Source organism: Cetorhinus maximus, chromosome 22, assembly GCF_964194155.1.
Source record: "Cetorhinus maximus chromosome 22, sCetMax3.hap1.1, whole genome shotgun sequence".
NCBI lineage: Eukaryota > Metazoa > Chordata > Chondrichthyes > Lamniformes > Cetorhinidae > Cetorhinus > Cetorhinus maximus.
The window spans coordinates 41,871,033-41,890,533 of record NC_135900.1 but is presented as its reverse complement, the minus strand read 5'-3'; the positions used below and the strand labels follow the sequence as shown (position 1 = coordinate 41,890,533).

General features: G+C 44.9%; 1 protein-coding gene across 1 annotated transcript in view; it reads right to left on the bottom strand.

Moving 5' to 3' along the window:
• LOC144696822 (sodium- and chloride-dependent GABA transporter 2-like) overlaps nt 1-19,182 on the bottom strand; it is an 82,630-nt gene extending 63,448 nt beyond the window's left edge. The window contains exons 1-2 of the mRNA XM_078568570.1: nt 19,026-19,182; nt 17,432-17,644 (exon numbers count right to left, since the gene is read on the bottom strand). Coding sequence (XP_078424696.1) covers nt 17,432-17,644; nt 19,026-19,182 — 370 coding nt within the window. The remainder of the gene's footprint in view (nt 1-17,431; nt 17,645-19,025) is intronic.
• Between the last annotated feature and the right edge of the window lie 319 nt (nt 19,183-19,501).

Genomic DNA, 19,501 nt, shown 5'->3' with positions numbered 1-19,501 from the left:
GCAAGCTTTTAAGACCAAAGTTTTGAAAATAAATCGTCACACTGAAGTGAGACCTGGCTTAGGCTTGCAACTACCTTTGGAACGTTTTCAACTGTCAACACCACTTGAGAATCAAACCAGTTTATTAGACCTATCTACCTGTCTTATCGTGCATTGGAGTACCTTCTTCAGGGAGCAGTAACTGGCAATAACTCTGGTGGGAGAGTATTAGTGATTATGTTAGTGAGTGCCACTGTGTTATGGAAAATGGAATACATGATTTTAGTCCAGGTTTTCTTGTGAAGAGAGAAACAAGAAATAATTGAAAAATAAATGCAAAAACTCAATTTAAAATAATGTCAAAAGCTAAACGTGACCACTAAGAACATTTTTGAGGCACGCATGGTGCACTTTGATTTCTATTAAATAATGCCCAGAAATAGTACCCACACATATTTGCTTAATAAGAAACCCCAATAGTGGTAACATGTACATGTGGGTGGATGGTGTATTAGTAGCACTGTTAATTTAAGTCATTCATCAACATGTGCATTCATTATAACGTTTCTGATTACACAGAGTGTGAAAGAGTAGGAACAAATGCCATACTTCAACTTTGGTCCCTATTTGCATCACATTAACTGAGACAGGCTAGAAATACGTTCAGGATTCATTAACTTGTAACATCATCATGTGATATGATAATTGGCATCAGGATTTGAAATCCTTTATGTATTTCAGCCTCAGGATGCTGTTTAGGGGAATTATCTACAATCCTGCAAAATGATTTACCATTTCCTTAATTTTGGGAAAAGGTTCACCTCAACCTCGTAACATTTTCATGACTCATCATGATTTTGTTAGGGTCATCAGTGGACACTACAGGATGGCCCTTTTGGATTAGATTGAAAAAAAAAATGCAAAATAACTATCCTGTTGTTGGTGTCACCGTTAATCGCACTGCATATATATTACCAGTTGAAGGTGTTTCCCGCCAACATCCTGACAACTATTTACATTTAACTTAGCAATTCATTTTTAATATTCATAAATATAGGGTGGAATTTTACAGCCCTGTCGCAGCAGGGGCAGGATTGGAAAATGCGGCGAGCCATTCTGAAGTCCATTGACTTCGGCAGGACCAGAAAATGCCGCCGGTGGGAGGGGCCATAAAATTCCGTCCATTATTACCAACCAGGCAACTTACAAAAAAGAAAGGATGATTTAGGGCTGGCTTTATTCAGCCCATAATCCAATGTGACTGACTCTGCACATGCTTGATATTTCAATGCATATGCGGAAGTGAGTCGTGCTGGGTTTCAGGGCTATCAATTCAAGCTCTAAATGAACTGATTTTCCAGCTCCCACAGGCACAGCACAAATAGGAGTTGGAAAAGTTGGATGTCTGAGCCAAAAACAGCTGCTTGACAGCTATGCAGACAGGAAGCAGATGCAATTTAATGTGGATAACTAAGAGGTAACATGTTATGGGAGGAAAAACATGGAATAGAAGCATTCACTTAAATTTGGAACCTTGAAGAGTGTAGATCTCCAGAGAAAGCTGGAGGTCAATTTTAAATATAATTCTTTGAAAGTATGAATGGCAGTCGGCAAAGTTATAAAAAGACTGATAACATGCTGAATTTTATGAATGGAATATATAGTACAAGAGTAAAGAGCTAATGATAAATTTGAAGAAGGTAATGGTTAGTCCACAGTTAGAGTAGTATATGCAGTCTTGAATGCCTCACTGTACAAAGGACATTAACATCATAGAGAGCATAAAGTGTAGATTCACCAGGATTAGCAGGCATGAGGAAGTAGTTATGAAGATGGACATCAGATACTGGAATCATTCCACAGGGGCCAAGAGACTTAATAGTGTTTAAATGTGTCTATTGTTACGGACAGGTGGGAGGTTAATTTAAACAGCCCTGATTTTTCCTCTTGCCACCCGTCCGTAAACAGAAAGGTGTTTTAATTTGCTTCCCCCTTTATAAGCTGTGGTATGTTTCCCAACCCCTCAGTTTTGGTGTGATCCATTTCCGATTAACAACGCCACAGCAAGCTCGAGATAGGATAAACTCAGGGTTAATTTATTTGCACACACAAGACGTGGGGGCGGGGGGTCACTATGTAGCCTCCTGTGCACTTATGCAGTATAAGAGGGATATAAGAAGGATAAAGAGGGCAAAGACCACAAAGAAAATAATTATTGTTTCACGTGTGTACAGAGTCCAGAATCAAAGTCCAGCGGTGTTTTCCTTCACAGAGGTCGGCAGGCTGGATTGAGACTGAATAATTCACTTATCCAGTGGGGTCGGCTTGCACGATGAGATAGGCATGCAGGGATGATCTAGTCTTGTAGGCAATGGTACAGAAGTTCCAGTCAAAACAGTGTAGATGGGGCCAGGCATTCAAACCTGAACAGATCTCCTTTTCTGTAGATGGTAAAAATGGTAGACTGAGGTTTCTTGGTACCAGAAGGCAAAATTAGTGGTTCCCCCAGCTAGGGGTTCATGTCACATGACCCCCACCTCTCCACGCTTCCTTTGACAAAAGGTGCATATCTCTTTGTCTGGGTCCTTGAGATTGTTACTGTTCCAACCATTAAGTCTTTAAAAGGGAGCTTGTGGCATCCTTTGTTCTAGCAGATGAATGGGCTCTGGATGGCCAGGCCTGACTTATGAAATGTAGATGGCCTTTGTAGAGTTCCCTTTGAATTTAGTCTCTGCAGCCCGCAGGGGGTCGTTAGGGTCTCTTCGGAGATAATGAGGTGTTAGTTTCTGCGAAACTTCCATATTAGCTGATATTGTTCAAGGGTGACAGACAGAAAAAAACTTCAGCCATTTTAAAAAAGTGTCTTTGTCCAGTTAAATTTTAGAAATTAGCCATGGGATACATATATATATATATATATATATATATATGTCTATTTATATATAGAGATCTTTTCAGCACTGACATCTTTATTCCTGATGAGTACAAAACAAAAATCGCCAAAATTAATATTTAGAAATGTTAAACAGTTTTTCTTCCAGTCCTACTCATGTTTCTTTTATGACCTCTTATTCCATTACTTTGTAGAATATGTCCATGTTGCTTCCTGTTCTTACCTTGACCTAGAAAAAAAATCATTGGGCTGGATTTTGCTGTAAAAATATTGGTAACGATATTACTCCTCATTGTTGTTTAAATGCAAGTTGGAGAGCAACTTCCAGCAACTGCAACTATGCAGTTAAACGTAACAATCTGAAAATTGGCTGAGATGCTTGGCTCCTCCAAAAATAGCATTATGTCATCTTGTTCCCTAATAAAATACATTGAACAGTGTGAATTTGTTGTACTCACCTCATAGATATGGATTAAACTCACCTGAATAAGTTTGGGGTTACCCATTCTGGCGTAAATACTCTTTTAATGGATTAGTAAGCATTAACTACTGTCAACCAACCTCTCTGGCACTGAAATCTACTTTTGCAAGAGTAGTCTCTCATTCTTTCAGACGTAATTATTGTTGGGGGTTTGAGAAAAGTATTTTTACTTTTTCTTAATCTCTTTTATCTCATAATTCTTTCCTTCTCTTTATTTACCTTTTTATACCTCATTTGGTGCTAAATTCGCTCTTCTAACCAGCATTTCCTGGTTAAGACTGTGCTATTCATTAAAGATTCTTCAATCTGATTGGTTAAGGAAATACTTAGCTGCTTACCCTGCTCACATAGGTCCCAAATGCTCTATAGATGCTGTGTTCTTGGCTCATAGGGCTGTTCAATGCTAAAGCCAATAAAAGCAAGTGAAAATCTAATGAATACTGTTTGCTGCTCAGAGCAAAATCCCACCACCCCTTATATTTATGGGATTGTTCTTTGAATATTTCAAAGCCCAAAGCTTCCAAAATGGTTTCCTTTTTTTTCAGCCAAGGAATTCCCCCCACTGTGTTAGACAGGACCCTTGACTGAGTCTTCCCCAATTCCCTCCTGAGATTCACCTCCTTTCAGTGACACCCACAACCACAAAACCCCCATCGCCACCACCACAAAACCCCCACCGCCACCGCCACAAAACACCCACCACCACAAAACCCCCATCGCCACCACCACAAAACCCCCACCGCCACCGCCACAAAACACCCACCACCACAAAACCCCCACCGCCACTGCCACAAAACACCCACCACCACAAAACCCCCACCGCCACCGCCACAAAACACCCACCACCACAAAACCCCCATCGCCACCGCCACAAAACACCCACCACCACAAAACCCCCATCGCCACCGCCACAAAACCCCCACCGCCACCGCCACAAAACACCCACCACCACAAAACCCCCACCGCCACTGCCACAAAACACCCACCACCACAAAACCCCCACCGCCACCGCCACAAAACACCCACCACCACAAAACCCCCATCGCCACCGCCACAAAACACCCACCACCACAAAACCCCCATCGCCACCGCCACAAAACCCCCACCGCCACTGCCACAAAACACCCACCACCACAAAACCCCCACCGCCACCGCCACAAAACACCCACCACCACAAAACCCCCATCGCCACCGCCACAAAACCCCACTGCCACCACCACAAAAACTCCACCGCCACCGCCACAAAACCCCCACCACCACAAAACCCCCACCGCCACCGCCACAAAACACCCACCACCCAAAACCCCCACCGCCACCGCCACAAAACACCCACCACCACAAAACCCCCACCGCCACCGCCACAAAACACCCACCACCACAAAACCCCCACCGCCACAAAACCCCCACCGCCACAAAACCCCCACTGCCACAAAACCACCACCACCACCGCCACAAAACCCCCACCGTCACAAAACCCCCACCGCCACCGCCACAAAACCCCCACCGCCACAAAACCCCCACCGCCACCGCCACAAAACCCCCACCGCCACAAAACCCCCACCGCCACAAAACCCCCACCGCCACCGCCACAAAACCCCCACTGCCACAAAACCCCCACCACCACCACCACAAAACCCCCACCCCCACCGCCACAAAACCCCCACTGCCACAAAACCCCCACTGCCACGAAACCCCCACCGCCACAAAACCCCCACCGCCACCGCCACAAAACCCCCACCGCCACAAAACCCCCACCACCACAAAACCCCCACCATCACAAAACTCCCACTCCCACCACCACAAAACCGCCACCGCCACAAAACCCCCACCACCACAAAACCCCCACCGCCACAAAACCCCACCGCCACAAATCCGCCACCGCCACAAAATCCCCACCGCCACAAAACCCCCACCACCACAAACCCCCACCACCACAAAACCCCCACCCCCACCACCACAAAACCCCCACCGCCACAAAACCCCACCGCCACAAATCCGCCACCGCCACAAAATCCCCACTGCCACAAAACCCCCACCACCACAAACCCCCACCACCACAAAACCCCCACCCCCACCGCCACAAAATCCCCACCGCCACAATCCCCCGCCACCACAAAACCCCCACCGCCACAAAACCCCCACCGCCACAAAACCCCCACCGCCACAAACCCCCACCACCACAAAACCCCCACCCCCACCGCCACAAAACCCCCACCGCCACAATCCCCCGCCACCACAAAACCCCCACCGCCACCGCCACAAAACCCCCACCACCACAAAACCCCCACCGCCACAAAACCCTCACCGCCACAAAACCCCCACCGCCACAAAACCCCCATCGCCACAAAACCACCACTGCCACTGCCACAAAACCCTCACCACCACAAAACCACCACCGCCACAAAACCACCACCGCCACAAAACCCCCACCGCCACAAAACCCCCCACCACCACAAAACCCCCCATGGCCCAGAGCAATTTTCCTCCACCCCTCCCACCCTGTCAAATTTTCAAAAGTCAAACTTTTCACGCAGGGTGAGTAAGGCAGTATTTGGTCATATGACCAAAAGCTTGGTCAAAGCGGTTACATAGGTTTTAAAAATTCAGGGAAAATCACTGACCCCACCCCCCAGATTTTTAAAATTCATTTAGGTATGTGGGTGTCACTTGCTAGGCCAGCATTTATTGCCCATCCCTAGTTGCCCTTGAGAAGGTGATGGTGAGATGCCTTCTTGAACCGCTTCAGTCCATGTGGTGTAGGTACATCCACAGTGCTGTTAGGGAGGGAGTTCCAGGATGTTGATCCAGGAACAGTGATATATTTCCAAGTCGGGATGGTGAGTGACTTGGAGGGGAACTTCCAAGTGGTGGTGTTCCCATCTATCTGCTGCCCTTGTCCTTCTAGATGGTAGAAGTCGTGGATGTGGAAGGTGCTGTCTATGGACCCTTGGTGAATTCCTGCAGTGCATCTTGTAGATGGTACACACTACTGATACTATGCGTTGGTGGTGGAGGGAGTGAATGTTTGTGGATGGGCTGCCAATCAAGTAGGCTGCTTTGCCCTGGATGGTGTCAAGCTTCTTGAGTGTTATGGGAGCTGCACTCATCCAGGCAATTGGGGAACATTCCATCACACTCCTGACTTGTGCCTTGTGGATGATGGACAGGCTTTGGGGAGTCAGGAGGTGAGTTATTCGCCACAGGATTCCTAGCCTCTGACCTGCTCTTGTAGCCACAGTATTTTTATGGCTTGTCCAGTTCAGTTTTTGGTCAATGGCAACCTCCAGGTTGTTGATAGTGGGGGATTCAGCGATGGTGATGCCATTGAATGTCAAGGGGAGATGTTTTGATTTTCTCTTGTTGGAGATGGTCATTGTCTGGCACTTGTCTGGTGCGAATGTTACTTGCCACTTGTTAGCCCAAGCCTGGACATTTTCCAGGCCTTGCTGCATTTGTACATGGACTGCTTCAGTACCTGAGGACTTGCAAATGGCATTGAACATTGTGCAATCATCAGCGAACATCCCCACTTCTGACCTTACGATGGAAGGAAGGTCATTAATGAAGCAGCTGAAGATGGTTGGGCCTCGGACACTACCCTGAGGAACTCCTGCAGTGATGTCCTGGAGCTGAGATGATTGACCTCCAACAACCACAACCATCTTCCTTTGTACTAGGTATGATGCCAACCAGTGGAACGTTTTCCCCTTGATTCTCATTGACTCACAGTTTGCTAGGGGTCCTTGATGCCACACCTCAGTCAAATGCTGCCTTGATGTCAAGGGCAGTCACTCTCACGTCACCTCTGGAGTTTAGCTCTTTTGTCCATGTTTGAACCAAGGCTGTAATGAGGTCAGGAGCTGAGTGGCCCTGGTGGAACCAAACTGAGTGTCAGTGAGCAGGTTACTGCTAAACAAGTGCCACTTGATAGCACTGTTGATGACGCCTTCCATCACTTTACTGATGATCGAGAGTAGACTCATGGGACAGTAATTGGCCAGGTTGGATTTGTCCTGCTTTTTGTGTACAGGACATACCTGGGCAATTTTCCACATAGTCAGGTAGATGCCAGCACTGTAGCTGTACTGGAACAGCTTGGCTAGAGGCGCGGCAAATTCTGGAGCACAAGTCTTCAATACTATTGCTGGAATATTGTCAGGGCCCGTAGCCTTTGCAGTGTTCAGTGCTTTCAGCTGTTTCTTGATATCACGTGGAGTGAATCAAACTGGCTGAAGACTGACGTCTGTGATGCTGGGAACCTCGGGAGCAGGCCGAGATGGATCATCCACTTGGCACTTCTCGCTCAAGGTTGCTGCGAATGCTTTTGCAGAGGCTCTCTTCCTCTCTCCCCATGACCCCCTCCCCCCATTCATCCTCTCTCTTTCTCTCCCCTTTCTTCCCCCTCCCCCTTATTCTCCTCCACTCATTCCGCTGTATTCCCCATCCCCCTTCTCCCTTTATTCTCCTCTCCCAACCCCCTTAATCCCCTCCCCTTCCCCCCTTTTCCTCTTCCCCTTTCCCCCTTTTCTTCTTCCCCTTCCCCCCTTTCCCTCTTTCCCTTCCCCCCTTTCTCCTCCTCCTCCCCCCATTCCCCTCCTCCTCCCCCATTCCCCTCCTTCTTCCATCCCTTCCCCTCCTTCCATTCCTTCCCCCAATCCTTCCCCCCTTCCTACTTACCCCCTCCCCTTTCCCTACCTTCGCCTCCTCCCTTGCCCCACCCCCCCCAACCCCCCCTACTCCCCCATCAATTGAAGATCTCCATTTACAGGGCCAGCTGGAAACTGGTGGTGACATTGTCCACGGCAGCCCTGTGAAGGTTTGAAGTTGGAGCCAGAACAAGACAATGGCAATGAGTTATTGGGGAAGTCAAAGGCCCAGAGAGAGTTTGGGAGGCCCAAAGGCCTAGAGACTGGTGGGAGGGGAGAGTTTGGAGGGGGGAGAGGCTGGAGGGAGGGATGTGAGGCTGGAGGGAGGGGGGAATTTGGAGACTGGAGGAAGAAAGGAGGGAGAGTTTGGAGACTGGAAGGAGAGAGGTGGGAGAGTTTAGACCCTGAGACTGGAGGTGGGAGGTGCTGGGGACAGAGTTTAGACCCTGAGACCTGGGGAGTGCGTGAATGGAAAGTATAGACCCTGAGACTAAATGAATTAAAAACTGATGGGGATAAGGTGGTGCTCTCAAGCATGTACTATATAGTGGAACAAATTTTTTGGACTAAGTGAAAAACTGAATAAATTTAGATATTACTTAAGTAATTAATTTCCTTGTATTTTTCAATGCAGAGCATATTTGATAGATGTGAGCATGCTGGATAGCTTCGAGTGCACCCTATAACTTTGAGTGCACTATCAAATTTGAAATCAAATTCATTCCAAATTAGAACTATTGATGTGAAATTGTAATTGAGAGCATTGAGTGCACTTGAAAGCAAAAATGATGTTACAATTTTCGGGTGGGGGGAATTGCCACTTCTCCCTGCCAGAGGGGCCAGTTTTGATCTGAAGCCTTGAACATTATCTGTGGCAGTCAGAATGTTCTAATTTTTTCCTACATTTTAACATTCAGGTCATTCAAATGCTTGAATATATCTGAAAGATATGCAAGCTTAGCACACCAAGAATCACCGCATGTTAAATGGAAATTCGTGCAGAGCCAAAAACTCTTTCGGCGTGTTACGGGGCTCATAAATACAGGAGAGGACCTTCCCCGAGAAAGCTATCGCACTTCTGTGTGTATGAGTTAAATCCTGATACTCAGCTCCCATCTCTTCACACAAAATAGTAAACAAGCACGATTTCAAAGGACATGATTTTACATAATTCACAATTTTCACTGTTTGCTCTAATCCTGCAGTTAACTCAGACAGCATTGTCTTGGAAACAAGAGCGTCATGGTGCAGGATACAGTGGCTGACTGTTCTTTCACTTGCTAAAGAATCCTTTGTCTTCTCTGACATGGAAGCTCCTCCCTCAGTGCAGATGCTATTGTACTTGGTCCAGTTAAGATAGTTTTCCTCCAGATAAGCAATTGTGACATGAAAGATTTCCTCTCTGGTCATGTGACTGGGCAATTCTTTGCATAAGAAGAAATTCCCTTTGATGGGATCCCCATCAACATACCTGACATTGGCTAAGAGATGGCAGTTTCCGTTAATATCTGTGGAGTCATCAATCTGCAGGGCAAATTTTCCACTCATTTCTAATTTCTCTTAAAGCTCCTGTTCAATATTAACTGATATTTTGTCAATAAAAGCCATTTGATTGTATTATCAGAAAGAGGAGCTTTGTCAATTTCTTTGGCGGCATCAGCTCCCAACATTACTCTCGCGATACTACTGCATGTTGGCAGAATTAGGGTTTCGGCAATGGCGTGCGGCTTCTTTGATTTCGCTATGAGCTTAGCCACCAGGTAACTCGCCTCCTGCACATCCCTTGAGACCACATACTGCATTATACATTGATTTTGCTTTAATGTTTTGTTCTTTCGGGCACTTGAAGCACTGTATATACCTGCTGGAGAGCAAAAGGTGTTTTGTATTCAAATGGCGCTTTAACTTACTTGGTACTATTGTAGTGTTTGAGAGCCTCTCCCTGCAAATTAGGCATTCTGGGAGAGGGGAAGAGGCATTGCCAGTCCATGAAAATCGAAAGGCCAAGTAGCTGTCGCTGTCCTGTCTATGTATGAATAGAGCTTTTTTCTCCTGATGTTCTGTTGTTTCGACCACGTCTGAATCAGAGTGGGATTCTCCATTTCTCTTCAAGAACTTATCCGTGGCAAACTGTGGTCCAGCACATCACACTACACTATAAATGCCTTCAAGCATCAACTTATAAGCACAATTTCAGCTCTTCAGTTATGCCAAGCAGAACTTTTCCCCAGTCCCCCGCAGAACGGAGTTACCAAACTTTGGTTGCCTTCTCAGATCTTCAGGGCTTCTTTCGAGGTCTCTTCAACTACTAGGGCTTCTGCTGAGCCCAGTTAAGGTCTGCTCCCCACAGCCATTTCTCTAATTGGAGCCTGTTTCTCATTTTCTTAACTTTATTGGTTCCTGTTTCTTACCCCTGTCTTCTTCTTTTATTTGGAACTTCATTTTTGGACTTCTCCCTGTCCTCTCCCTCATGATTGGGACCTCCCCCTATCTCCCTCACTTGTCCCTGGGTTTTCACCCTTCTTGAGTTTTCTTTCTTTGCACAGGTGCAAAGCTCGGAGGTCAGCATCTCCAAGTCCCGATGATCCTCGGGCCTCCCGCACATGTGCTGGCCAGGAACAGGCCACACCATGCACAGCTTGGATGCTTTATGTTTGTCAGGCCCATGTGCGAGGTTCATCGGGACTTTGAGGTGCCAACCTCTGAGCTGAAGATGAAGGTTAGTTGGATTTTGCAAAAACATACATGTATTAGTAATTTTGAAACTTATTTCCCAGCACACTTGGGCAACCTTCACAGCACACCAGTGTGCCACAGCACTCTGGTTGGGAACCGCTGACACAAGGACTTTTGAGAGAATGGATCTGGCCTCAGAAGAACATGAAGTAGAGTCAGTATGGGCAGAAATTAGAAATAGCAAGAGTCAGAAAACACTAGTGGAAGTAGTTTATAGGCCCCCTAACAATAGCTGTACTGTTGGACAGCGCATTAAACAAGAAATCACTGAAGCTGGTAACGAAGGCAATGTAATTATTGTGGGGGCATTAAACTTCATATGGACTGGGACAATCAAATTGGCAAGAGTGGTCTAGAAGATGAGTTTCTGGTAAGTTTTTGTGACAGTTTCTTGGACCAATACAGTTTGGAACCAACTGGTGATGAAACTGTCTTAGATCTAATATTGTGTAATGAAGCAGGGTTAATTAGTAAAAGATCCACTGGGAAATAGTGATCATAATATCATTGAATTCCAGATTAAATTTGAAAGTGACAGTCACCAACAAGAATCTTAAACTTAAACAAAGCCGCATCATACATTGGAATGAAGGGAGAACTGGTGAAGGTAAATTGGGTAAATAGACTGAAAGGTATGGCTGTAAATAAACAGTGGGAAACAAATAATGAAACAATTCAAAATGTCCAACAAAGTACATTCCATGAAAGAACAAAAACTCAGCAAGAAAGACCCATCTGTGGCTCAGACAGGAAGTTAAGGATAGTATTGGATTAAAAGAAGAGGCTTACAAAATTGCAAAGTCTGAGAATTGAGATTATTTTTTAAGCCAGCAAAGGGCAGCCAAAAAGTTGATAAAATGGAAGAAATAAAATATAAGAGTAAACTAGCCAGTAATATAAAAACAGATTGTAAGAACTTTGATCAGTATATAAAAAGGAAGAGAGTAGAGAAGTTAACGTTGGTCAGCAGGAGGGTTGGTGGTCTGGAGGAGTGGGGAGGTCATATGGGTGGGAGGCTGGTGGGGTGGGAGGTCGGGGGTGAAGGTTATTGGAGGTTGGGGTGGGGGAGCGGGGGAGTGGGGTGGGGTGGGGTCAGAGTGGGGGGGTCGGTGGGGTGGTGAGAGTCGGAAGTTGGGGGTTAGGGGGTGGGATGTTGGGGGTTTGGGTTGTTGAAGATCAGAGGTTGGTGGGCTGTGAGACTTCAGGACTGGAGGTCAGAGGTCAATGGGAGGGGGCGCTTGGAGGTCAGGGGGTGCATGGAGGCGTTGGAGGTCCGGGGGTTGAAAGGGTCAGAGGTCGGGGTGGGGGGGTTTGTAGGTCAGGGTGGTGGTGGTGTCAGGGGTCAGTGGGGTGGGGGTTCAGAGGTTGATGTGGGTGTTCAGAGAGATTGAGTGTGCTCATACAAGGAATGCAAAAAAATTAACATACAGGTACAGCAAGCAATTAGGAAGGCAAATGGCATGTTAGCCTTTATTGCAAGGGAATTGGTATACAAGAGCAAAGAAGTCTTGCTAGAGTTGTACAGGGTTTTGGTGAGATCACATTTGGAGGACTGTGTGCAGTTTTGGTCTCCACATTTATGTAAAGACATACTTGCATTGGAGGTGGTATAGCAAGGGTTCACTAAATAGGTCCCTAGAATGAGAGGGTTGTCCTCTGATCAGAGAGTGAGCAAATTGGATCTATTTTCTCTGGAAAGAGTGAGAGACAATCTCATTGAAATGTACAAGATTCTGAAGAGGCTTAATAGGGTTTATGCTGAGAGATTGATTGCTCATCGGGGAATGTAAAACAAGGGGGCTCAGTCTCAGGATAAAGGCCGATCATTTAGGACTGAGATGAGGGGAAATTACTTCACTCAAAGGGTTGTGAATATTTGGATTTCTCTGCCCCAAAAGGGTTGTGGATGCTTCATCGTTGAATACATTTAAGGCTGGGATAGGCAGATTTTTGGTCTCTCAGGGAATCAAGGGGAACAGATAAGGAAGTGGAGTTGAAGCCCAAGATTAGCCATGATCGTATTGAATGGTGGAGCAAGCTCGACATGGTCTACTCCTGCTCCTACTTCTTGTCTTCTTGTATTCTTATAGGTTCAAACCTGGCCAGCTACAGCAGTTGAAGGGAGGTGAGGACAGCTGTCAGGAAAAAGTAAATGCCCTTATAGCACTGCTTGTGGGCCAGGAGAAGCCCATCCCAGTAAACTACCTTCTTCCCAGCCTCCAGTACTCCACCCCTGTTGTCCTGTCCTCACATCTCCAAATACTATCCACCAATTGTGCCTATAAACCTCTTTAAATTGCAAAGCAGTAGGACAAATGTTTCTATTCTGAGTCTTAGACAGAGTAGTTCAAGTGGTGAAGAAGCTCCTGCAGTACTGTGAGGTATGGGTCCAAATTTTGGAACACAAGAGATGATGAAGGGATATAAAGATAGCATTGCAATGAATCTGGATCTAAACTGCATTAACTTTCAGAATTTTTTAAAGACCAAGGGCTGGATTTTATGGCCCCCTGCCGGGTGTGTTTTCAGCTGGGGTAGGGTGGGACATGTAATATATGCTGGGTGCCCAGCCCACCTGTAATCGGAAATTAAGGGCCTCAATCTGCTTCCACTGCCATAAAACACTAAGTAGTGGCAGGTGGGCCAGAATACAAAGGCCATTTTTGAAACAGCTTCGTTGCAAAGGCAGGAAGGAAGGGTGAGCTCATTAATCGGGGGAGCTGCCTTGCACGCATTGGTGGAACCCTCCCTTAAGGTTTCACCTCTATCGTTCCTCCCCACCTGCCCTCAAATCCCCTGCCCCCAACCTGCTCTCCCCCGCCCCTAGATCTCCAATCCCTCCCCGCCCTAAAAGCCCAGGACTTACCTCTCTCGCCATGATCTTCCTGAGGACTTCTGCAGTCCCAGCATGCACTCACTATTGAGTTGTGATGCTGCTGGGGCTGCTGGAGCTGCTGGAGCTGCAGGCCAATCAGGTTGGTTGGCAGCTCTCGACCATGGGACTTGGTCACCTTCACTGAGAGGTGCAAGTCCCCTCCTCCCCACCCCCTGTGAAATCCAACCCCAAGAGAAAACAACCATGCTAAAAATCTTTTAATTCTCTATTTTAAAAGCCAGAGTACAATCAAAAAAATAATTTGGGTGCGACAAATTCCACAATGGCAGCATGACATTATGACTGATCTATGATCCAATGAACCTGCTAAGTCTGATCAAATTAATAGCCCTGATCCTGTGGTTTCTCTCTCTCACAATCAACAGTAAAGCAGTACATTTAATGCCAACCTGACCCTATTTTAAATAATGAAGTTACAAAATCAATGTTCTTTTTAGCTTAATGTTGCCTTTCTGAGCTTCCTATTAACCATGCACAGCAAAGGCCTAGCATCATAAAGAGTGATTGAGTTGGAAAGGATCAGAAGTGTAAATGGGAAGAAATGAATTCCACACTGTTACACAGTAATGAACAGATACTCATTCAAAGAATAGTCCACTAATCACACATTGTTAAACATTGTCAATGTTTCACAGTTAACAGGACATTTCCAATGCATCGATGTACAATGCCTTCAACCAAATTCTCTCTTCCTAAAATAATCACCTCAGGAAAAAAATACCTATTTCATCAAATACTCTAAAAATAACTCACATAAAGCCCCTATTTTTCTGGCCTAACCCACTCATTTTTTGTTCCAAGATGCAGGACAACTTGGAACTGATATTGCAATACCCAGGTTAATTGAATCCTCTCCTTGAGGCTCAACCACTTTCTCATCAGTCTATCCCAAGGGCTCCACCGGATACTCACAGCCTAACCCCAAGATCCAGCCAGGTGAACAATTTCTCCCCACCAAGGTCCAATAGATTCCCTGTGAGGCCAGGGCAGGCTCACACAGTCTCCCTCAAGCCTAACAAAATGCTTGCAGCCTCTCCTAGATGCCCAGCTAGGTACTCATAGCTTCTACTGAGGTCACCTCAGTTACTGATAGGTTCTTAGGGGTAACGTCCCCTCATTGCAAACCCACAGCTCTAGACCAGCCCACCCCAGGTCCAGTCAAAGGCTCGCAGGTCCAAATCACGATGACAGACATTCCCAAGTTGCAATTGGGAAGGCAGAGTTCATCCTGTCCTAAAATAAAAACAGAAAATGCTGCAAATCATCAGCAGGTCATGTAATATTTGTGGAGAGAGAAACAGAGTTACTGTTTCACATCTGTGACTTTCCATCAGAACTGATAAATGTTAGAAATGTAATAGGTTTTGAGCAAGTAAAAGCAAGGAGGGTGGGAAGAAGAATAAAAGGGAAGGTCTGTGATAGGATGGAGGGAAGGAGAGATTAAATAACAAAAGATTTAATGGTGCAAGGCTAAATGTAATGGACAAGTAAAGAAGCAGAATATGTGTCTAGAGGAGGTTTGAATGTCAGGATAATGAATAGCTTCTATCCAAGTGCAAGGTAAGGAAAATAAGAGAGAAATGAGAGATAGACCAAATCAGTAAAGAAACATGAAACCAAATGAGGGCAGAATTACAGGAATACAGAATGGCTACAGCACAGAAAGAGCCTATTCGACCTTTTGTGCCTGCGCCAGCTCTCCATAGGAGCAATTCACCTAGTGCCACTACCCACCTTCTCCCTGTAACCCTGCACATTTCTCCCTTTCAGGTAATAATTCAACTCCCTCCTAAATGCCTCAATTGAACCTGCCTCCACCACACTCTCAGGCAATACGTTCCAGATCCCAAGCACTTGCTGCATGAAAAAGTTTCTCCTCATATTGCCATTGCTTCTTTTGCCAATTATCTTAAATGTGTGCCCTTTTGTTCTCAATCCTTTCATCAATGGGAATAGTATTTCCCTACCTCTGTCAAATCTCCTCTTAACCTTCTCTTCTCTAAGGCACACAGTCTCAACCTTTCCAATCTATCTACGTAACTGAAGTTTCTCATCGCTGGAACCATTTCTGTGAATCTTTTCTGCACTCTCTCTAATGCACTGTCTCCAAAAGTGTGGTGCCCAGAACTGAACACAATACTCCAATTGAGGCCAAATCAGTGTCTTATACAAGTTTAACATAACATCCTTGCTCTTGTACTCTATGTCCCTATTAATAAACCCTAGGATACTGTATGCTTCATTAACCACCCTCTCTCAACCTGTCCTGCCACTTTCAATGACTTATGCACACATACACCCTGATCCCTCTGCTCCTGCATCCCCTTTAGAATTGTACCCTTTATTTTATATTGTCTCTCTGCATTCTTCCTACCAAAATGACCTGATGTGAAATTGTTGAACTCACTGTCGAGTCCAGAAAATCTTTTGTTTCTTTACTTGTCTCACTATTATTCCCTTTGGCCTTGCACCATGGAACCATTTGTCATTTAATCTCTCCTGTGCTCAACCCTATCGCAGACTTTCTCTTTTGTTCTTTGTTCCACCTTCCCTCTTTCACTTGCTCAAAACCTATTACATTTCCAACTTTTCCCAATTCTGATGAAAGGTCACAACTGAAACGTTAACTCTCTTTTTCTCGCCACAGATACTGCCTGACCTGCTATGTACTTCCAGCAGATTCTGTTTTTGTTTTAGATTTCCAGCATCTGCACAATTTTGCTATTGTTTTATCCTGCCCTAATGTGGCTGCTGCTGGGAGGGTGGCAATTATTCAACAAATCCTGAAACAGGACAGAATTTCTGCTGTGTCACTTCTCCAGATGGACCTTGGTGTAAAGTGCCCAGTCAGAAATTTCTGGCAAAGGCATGATCACTGACTTAAGCCCTCTCCACACAGGAATTTCAGGACAAAGAGATTTGTTACTTTTCATTCTTCTATATCTTAAATATACATTCAGCAGTGGTCTCAAAACAAAATAACAGTGAGTCAAAGGGGCCTTCACTGGGTGAAGCAGCAAGTGTTGGTGGAATGAGGACTTGGCAGTGAAAGACAGACATAGCCCTGTTACTTCACAGAAAGGGAGGAAAAGACCATCCTTGGTTGAGGTATCTAGATCTTGGGCTCAGTCTTAAAAAACAAAATCTAATTTATCTCATGAAGGTGATGGAGACAATTTTCATACATAGGGTTAGGACGACGGCACTGAGACGTTAAAGTTGGGGGCAGTCTAGGAAATATCTATGACATGAGGATGCCAGGAACAGCTTTCAAAGACATTGGTGGTGACTGAAATGGTGGTTAGCAGTCTTGCTATAGATGGTTTAACATAATATTTTCACAGTGGTTCCAAGGCTTGGTTTTTTATGTGCTGACCTGGGCTTTGCTTCTGTCACAAACTCCAGTGATGCATTCCACAATCTGACTGCCATCTGCCTAAAACAATTTCTCCACCATCAGTCCTAAATCTCTTATATTTAATCTTATATCTTTGTCCCCTAATTCTATCTACTCTATCCCACCCTTTCACATTTCTAGCACTATAAAAATCACTCCTCTGTTCTAATGAAAATAGGCCTAATTTCTCAAGACTTTGCATTTGTATTTTCTTACATGAGGCAGTGTCTGAGTGAATGTGCAGTGTACTCTGTTGCTTCGAAATTCTTCGTATCGGGTGGAGCTCTAAACTGCACACGGTATTTCACTTGTGCTCTTACTAAGGTTTTAATTAGATTCACCATTACAATTGTACTGTTATAGTCTGTATCTTGACATAATATCCATTTTTTTTACAACCTACCTCCTCCATTCTTGTAACAAAGATAAGGGAACCTCCAAACGTTCCCCATTCCAATTATTCCTCCAACCACTGACAGGACAAATTCGAACTTGTTGTTCCACTTTTCTCTCTCCTTCAACTTCTTGTTCTTCTCACGAAGGTAGTTTTGGGTTGGGGCAGATCTTTTTTGTTGTACTTCTCCACCGTTGCTGTTCATTTTCTTGAATTCTTCTACTGGGTAGATGAAGAAGAGCAGATTGGAGATAAATGAATGGTAAACAGCGTCGTAATTAAAATATTCACACCGTAGTAGTTAAAATAATCACAACAGTAGCTGCGTCATGGACATGTCCAGTAGTCATTTTCAAAGGTTCAAGGTCAGATTGCAAAACACATATCAAACAAACAAAAATTATTACATGATAACTACCAGCAAAATTCAGCTAGGTAAGTAAAGTATTCAAAAGCAGTTTAGAAAGAGTAAATAATTATATATCAGTTAACCAAATATTGATGATTAAAAGAAAAAACATGGACTCTGATCACAGTGAATATGATTGCTTTACTATTTAACAGCAGATCAGGTTTTACATTTCAAGATGCTCACTAATCACTGGTTCAAAGTAAATTATACTGACATAAAGGTAGAAATTATGCTTGATGCTCCTTCATGAATGTGCTAAAAGCACTCATCAAATTCCGTGCTCTGCTATTTTCAGCAGAGCCATTATTAATTTGCTTTGAGGTTAACACCTCTTAAAACAATTGTTGAACGAATTTGTTTTCAACTGTTACAATTACGAAACTGACAGTTATTTGTACCTTATAATATTTAAAGGGCACACTTGCGTAATTAAATTTTTGCAGGTAAAACTGCACTCTGTGTGAAAAACGTGTTTAAGCAGTCTGTTTTTCTTGGTGGTGCAACACATTCACTGGAATGAATTATTTTGAACGGTAGGAAGCATGTGAAAACACACAAACAACTGATGAACCAATCAGAATGGGCCTGCATTAGTACTACCTAGATAGATACATCAGGGATCAAGGGTGGGCAAGGGCTAGGGGGAATGGGATGGAGGTCCTGTTGTGTATCAATCAGCTGAATGTTCTCTGTAATCCCCTTCCTTCTTATCTCGCTCCTTGGACTAAATTATATGGAGGCCTGGATTCCCTGCAACCCCCAGATAAAGTGTCAGGAGGGGGCCTGCCAAGGAAAACTCCGGCTGCCCCGCAACTATTTATATGATAATCTGAGGTGCAATACACCTTTAAGAGAACATGAGCAGATTGACCACATGACTGCATTACCCAATTGCTGTGTAGCGCGGGCTACAATGTTAATCAGTAGTTTAAAATAGGGTCTGGTTTGAGAAGCACACGTGTTAGTGCTCTGTTACTTATGTTAATAAACAGCATGTGCTTCATCTTACATTGGTCTCTGTGTCTGCAGTATCTTGCTTACCAACTCACTCACCGGTAGAGAGGCGTGCAACCGTACTCACTGAGCAAAGCGACCCGACAGAAGGAACATAACTGGCGACAAGGCAAAACATGACCAGTCGACAACACCAAAGAAAGCCGCGGAAATTTAACGGAAGTAAATCAGCCATACCTTGCAAGGTGATTCTAAGTACAGCCTTCATCATAGCCGTCGAAGTTATCCCACTCCAGTATGCCTCAGTTTGGCCGTATCGAACCGTTTGATCAGACCATTGCTGACTGGTCACGTTATATTGACGCCTCGCGTTCTTCTTTTTGGCCAATGACATTGGGGGAGAAGAAGAGGCGAGCAATCCTCTTATCGACATGTGGCAGTAAAACATATGGCCTAATTCGTAGTCTAACAGCACCCAACGCTCCAGATTCCAAGAGCTTTGATGGGTTGGTAAATCTTGTGAAAAGCCACTTTCAGCCAAAACCCTCGGTAATAATGCAGCATTTTAAATTCAATTCGAGGTGTTGCACACCTGGAGAGACAGTCACTTGCTATGCAGCAGCCTTAAAACAACTGACAGAGCACTGAGAGTTCGGGATGTAGATTAACAACATATTAAGAGACCAATTAGAATGTGGGATTAATGAAGATGC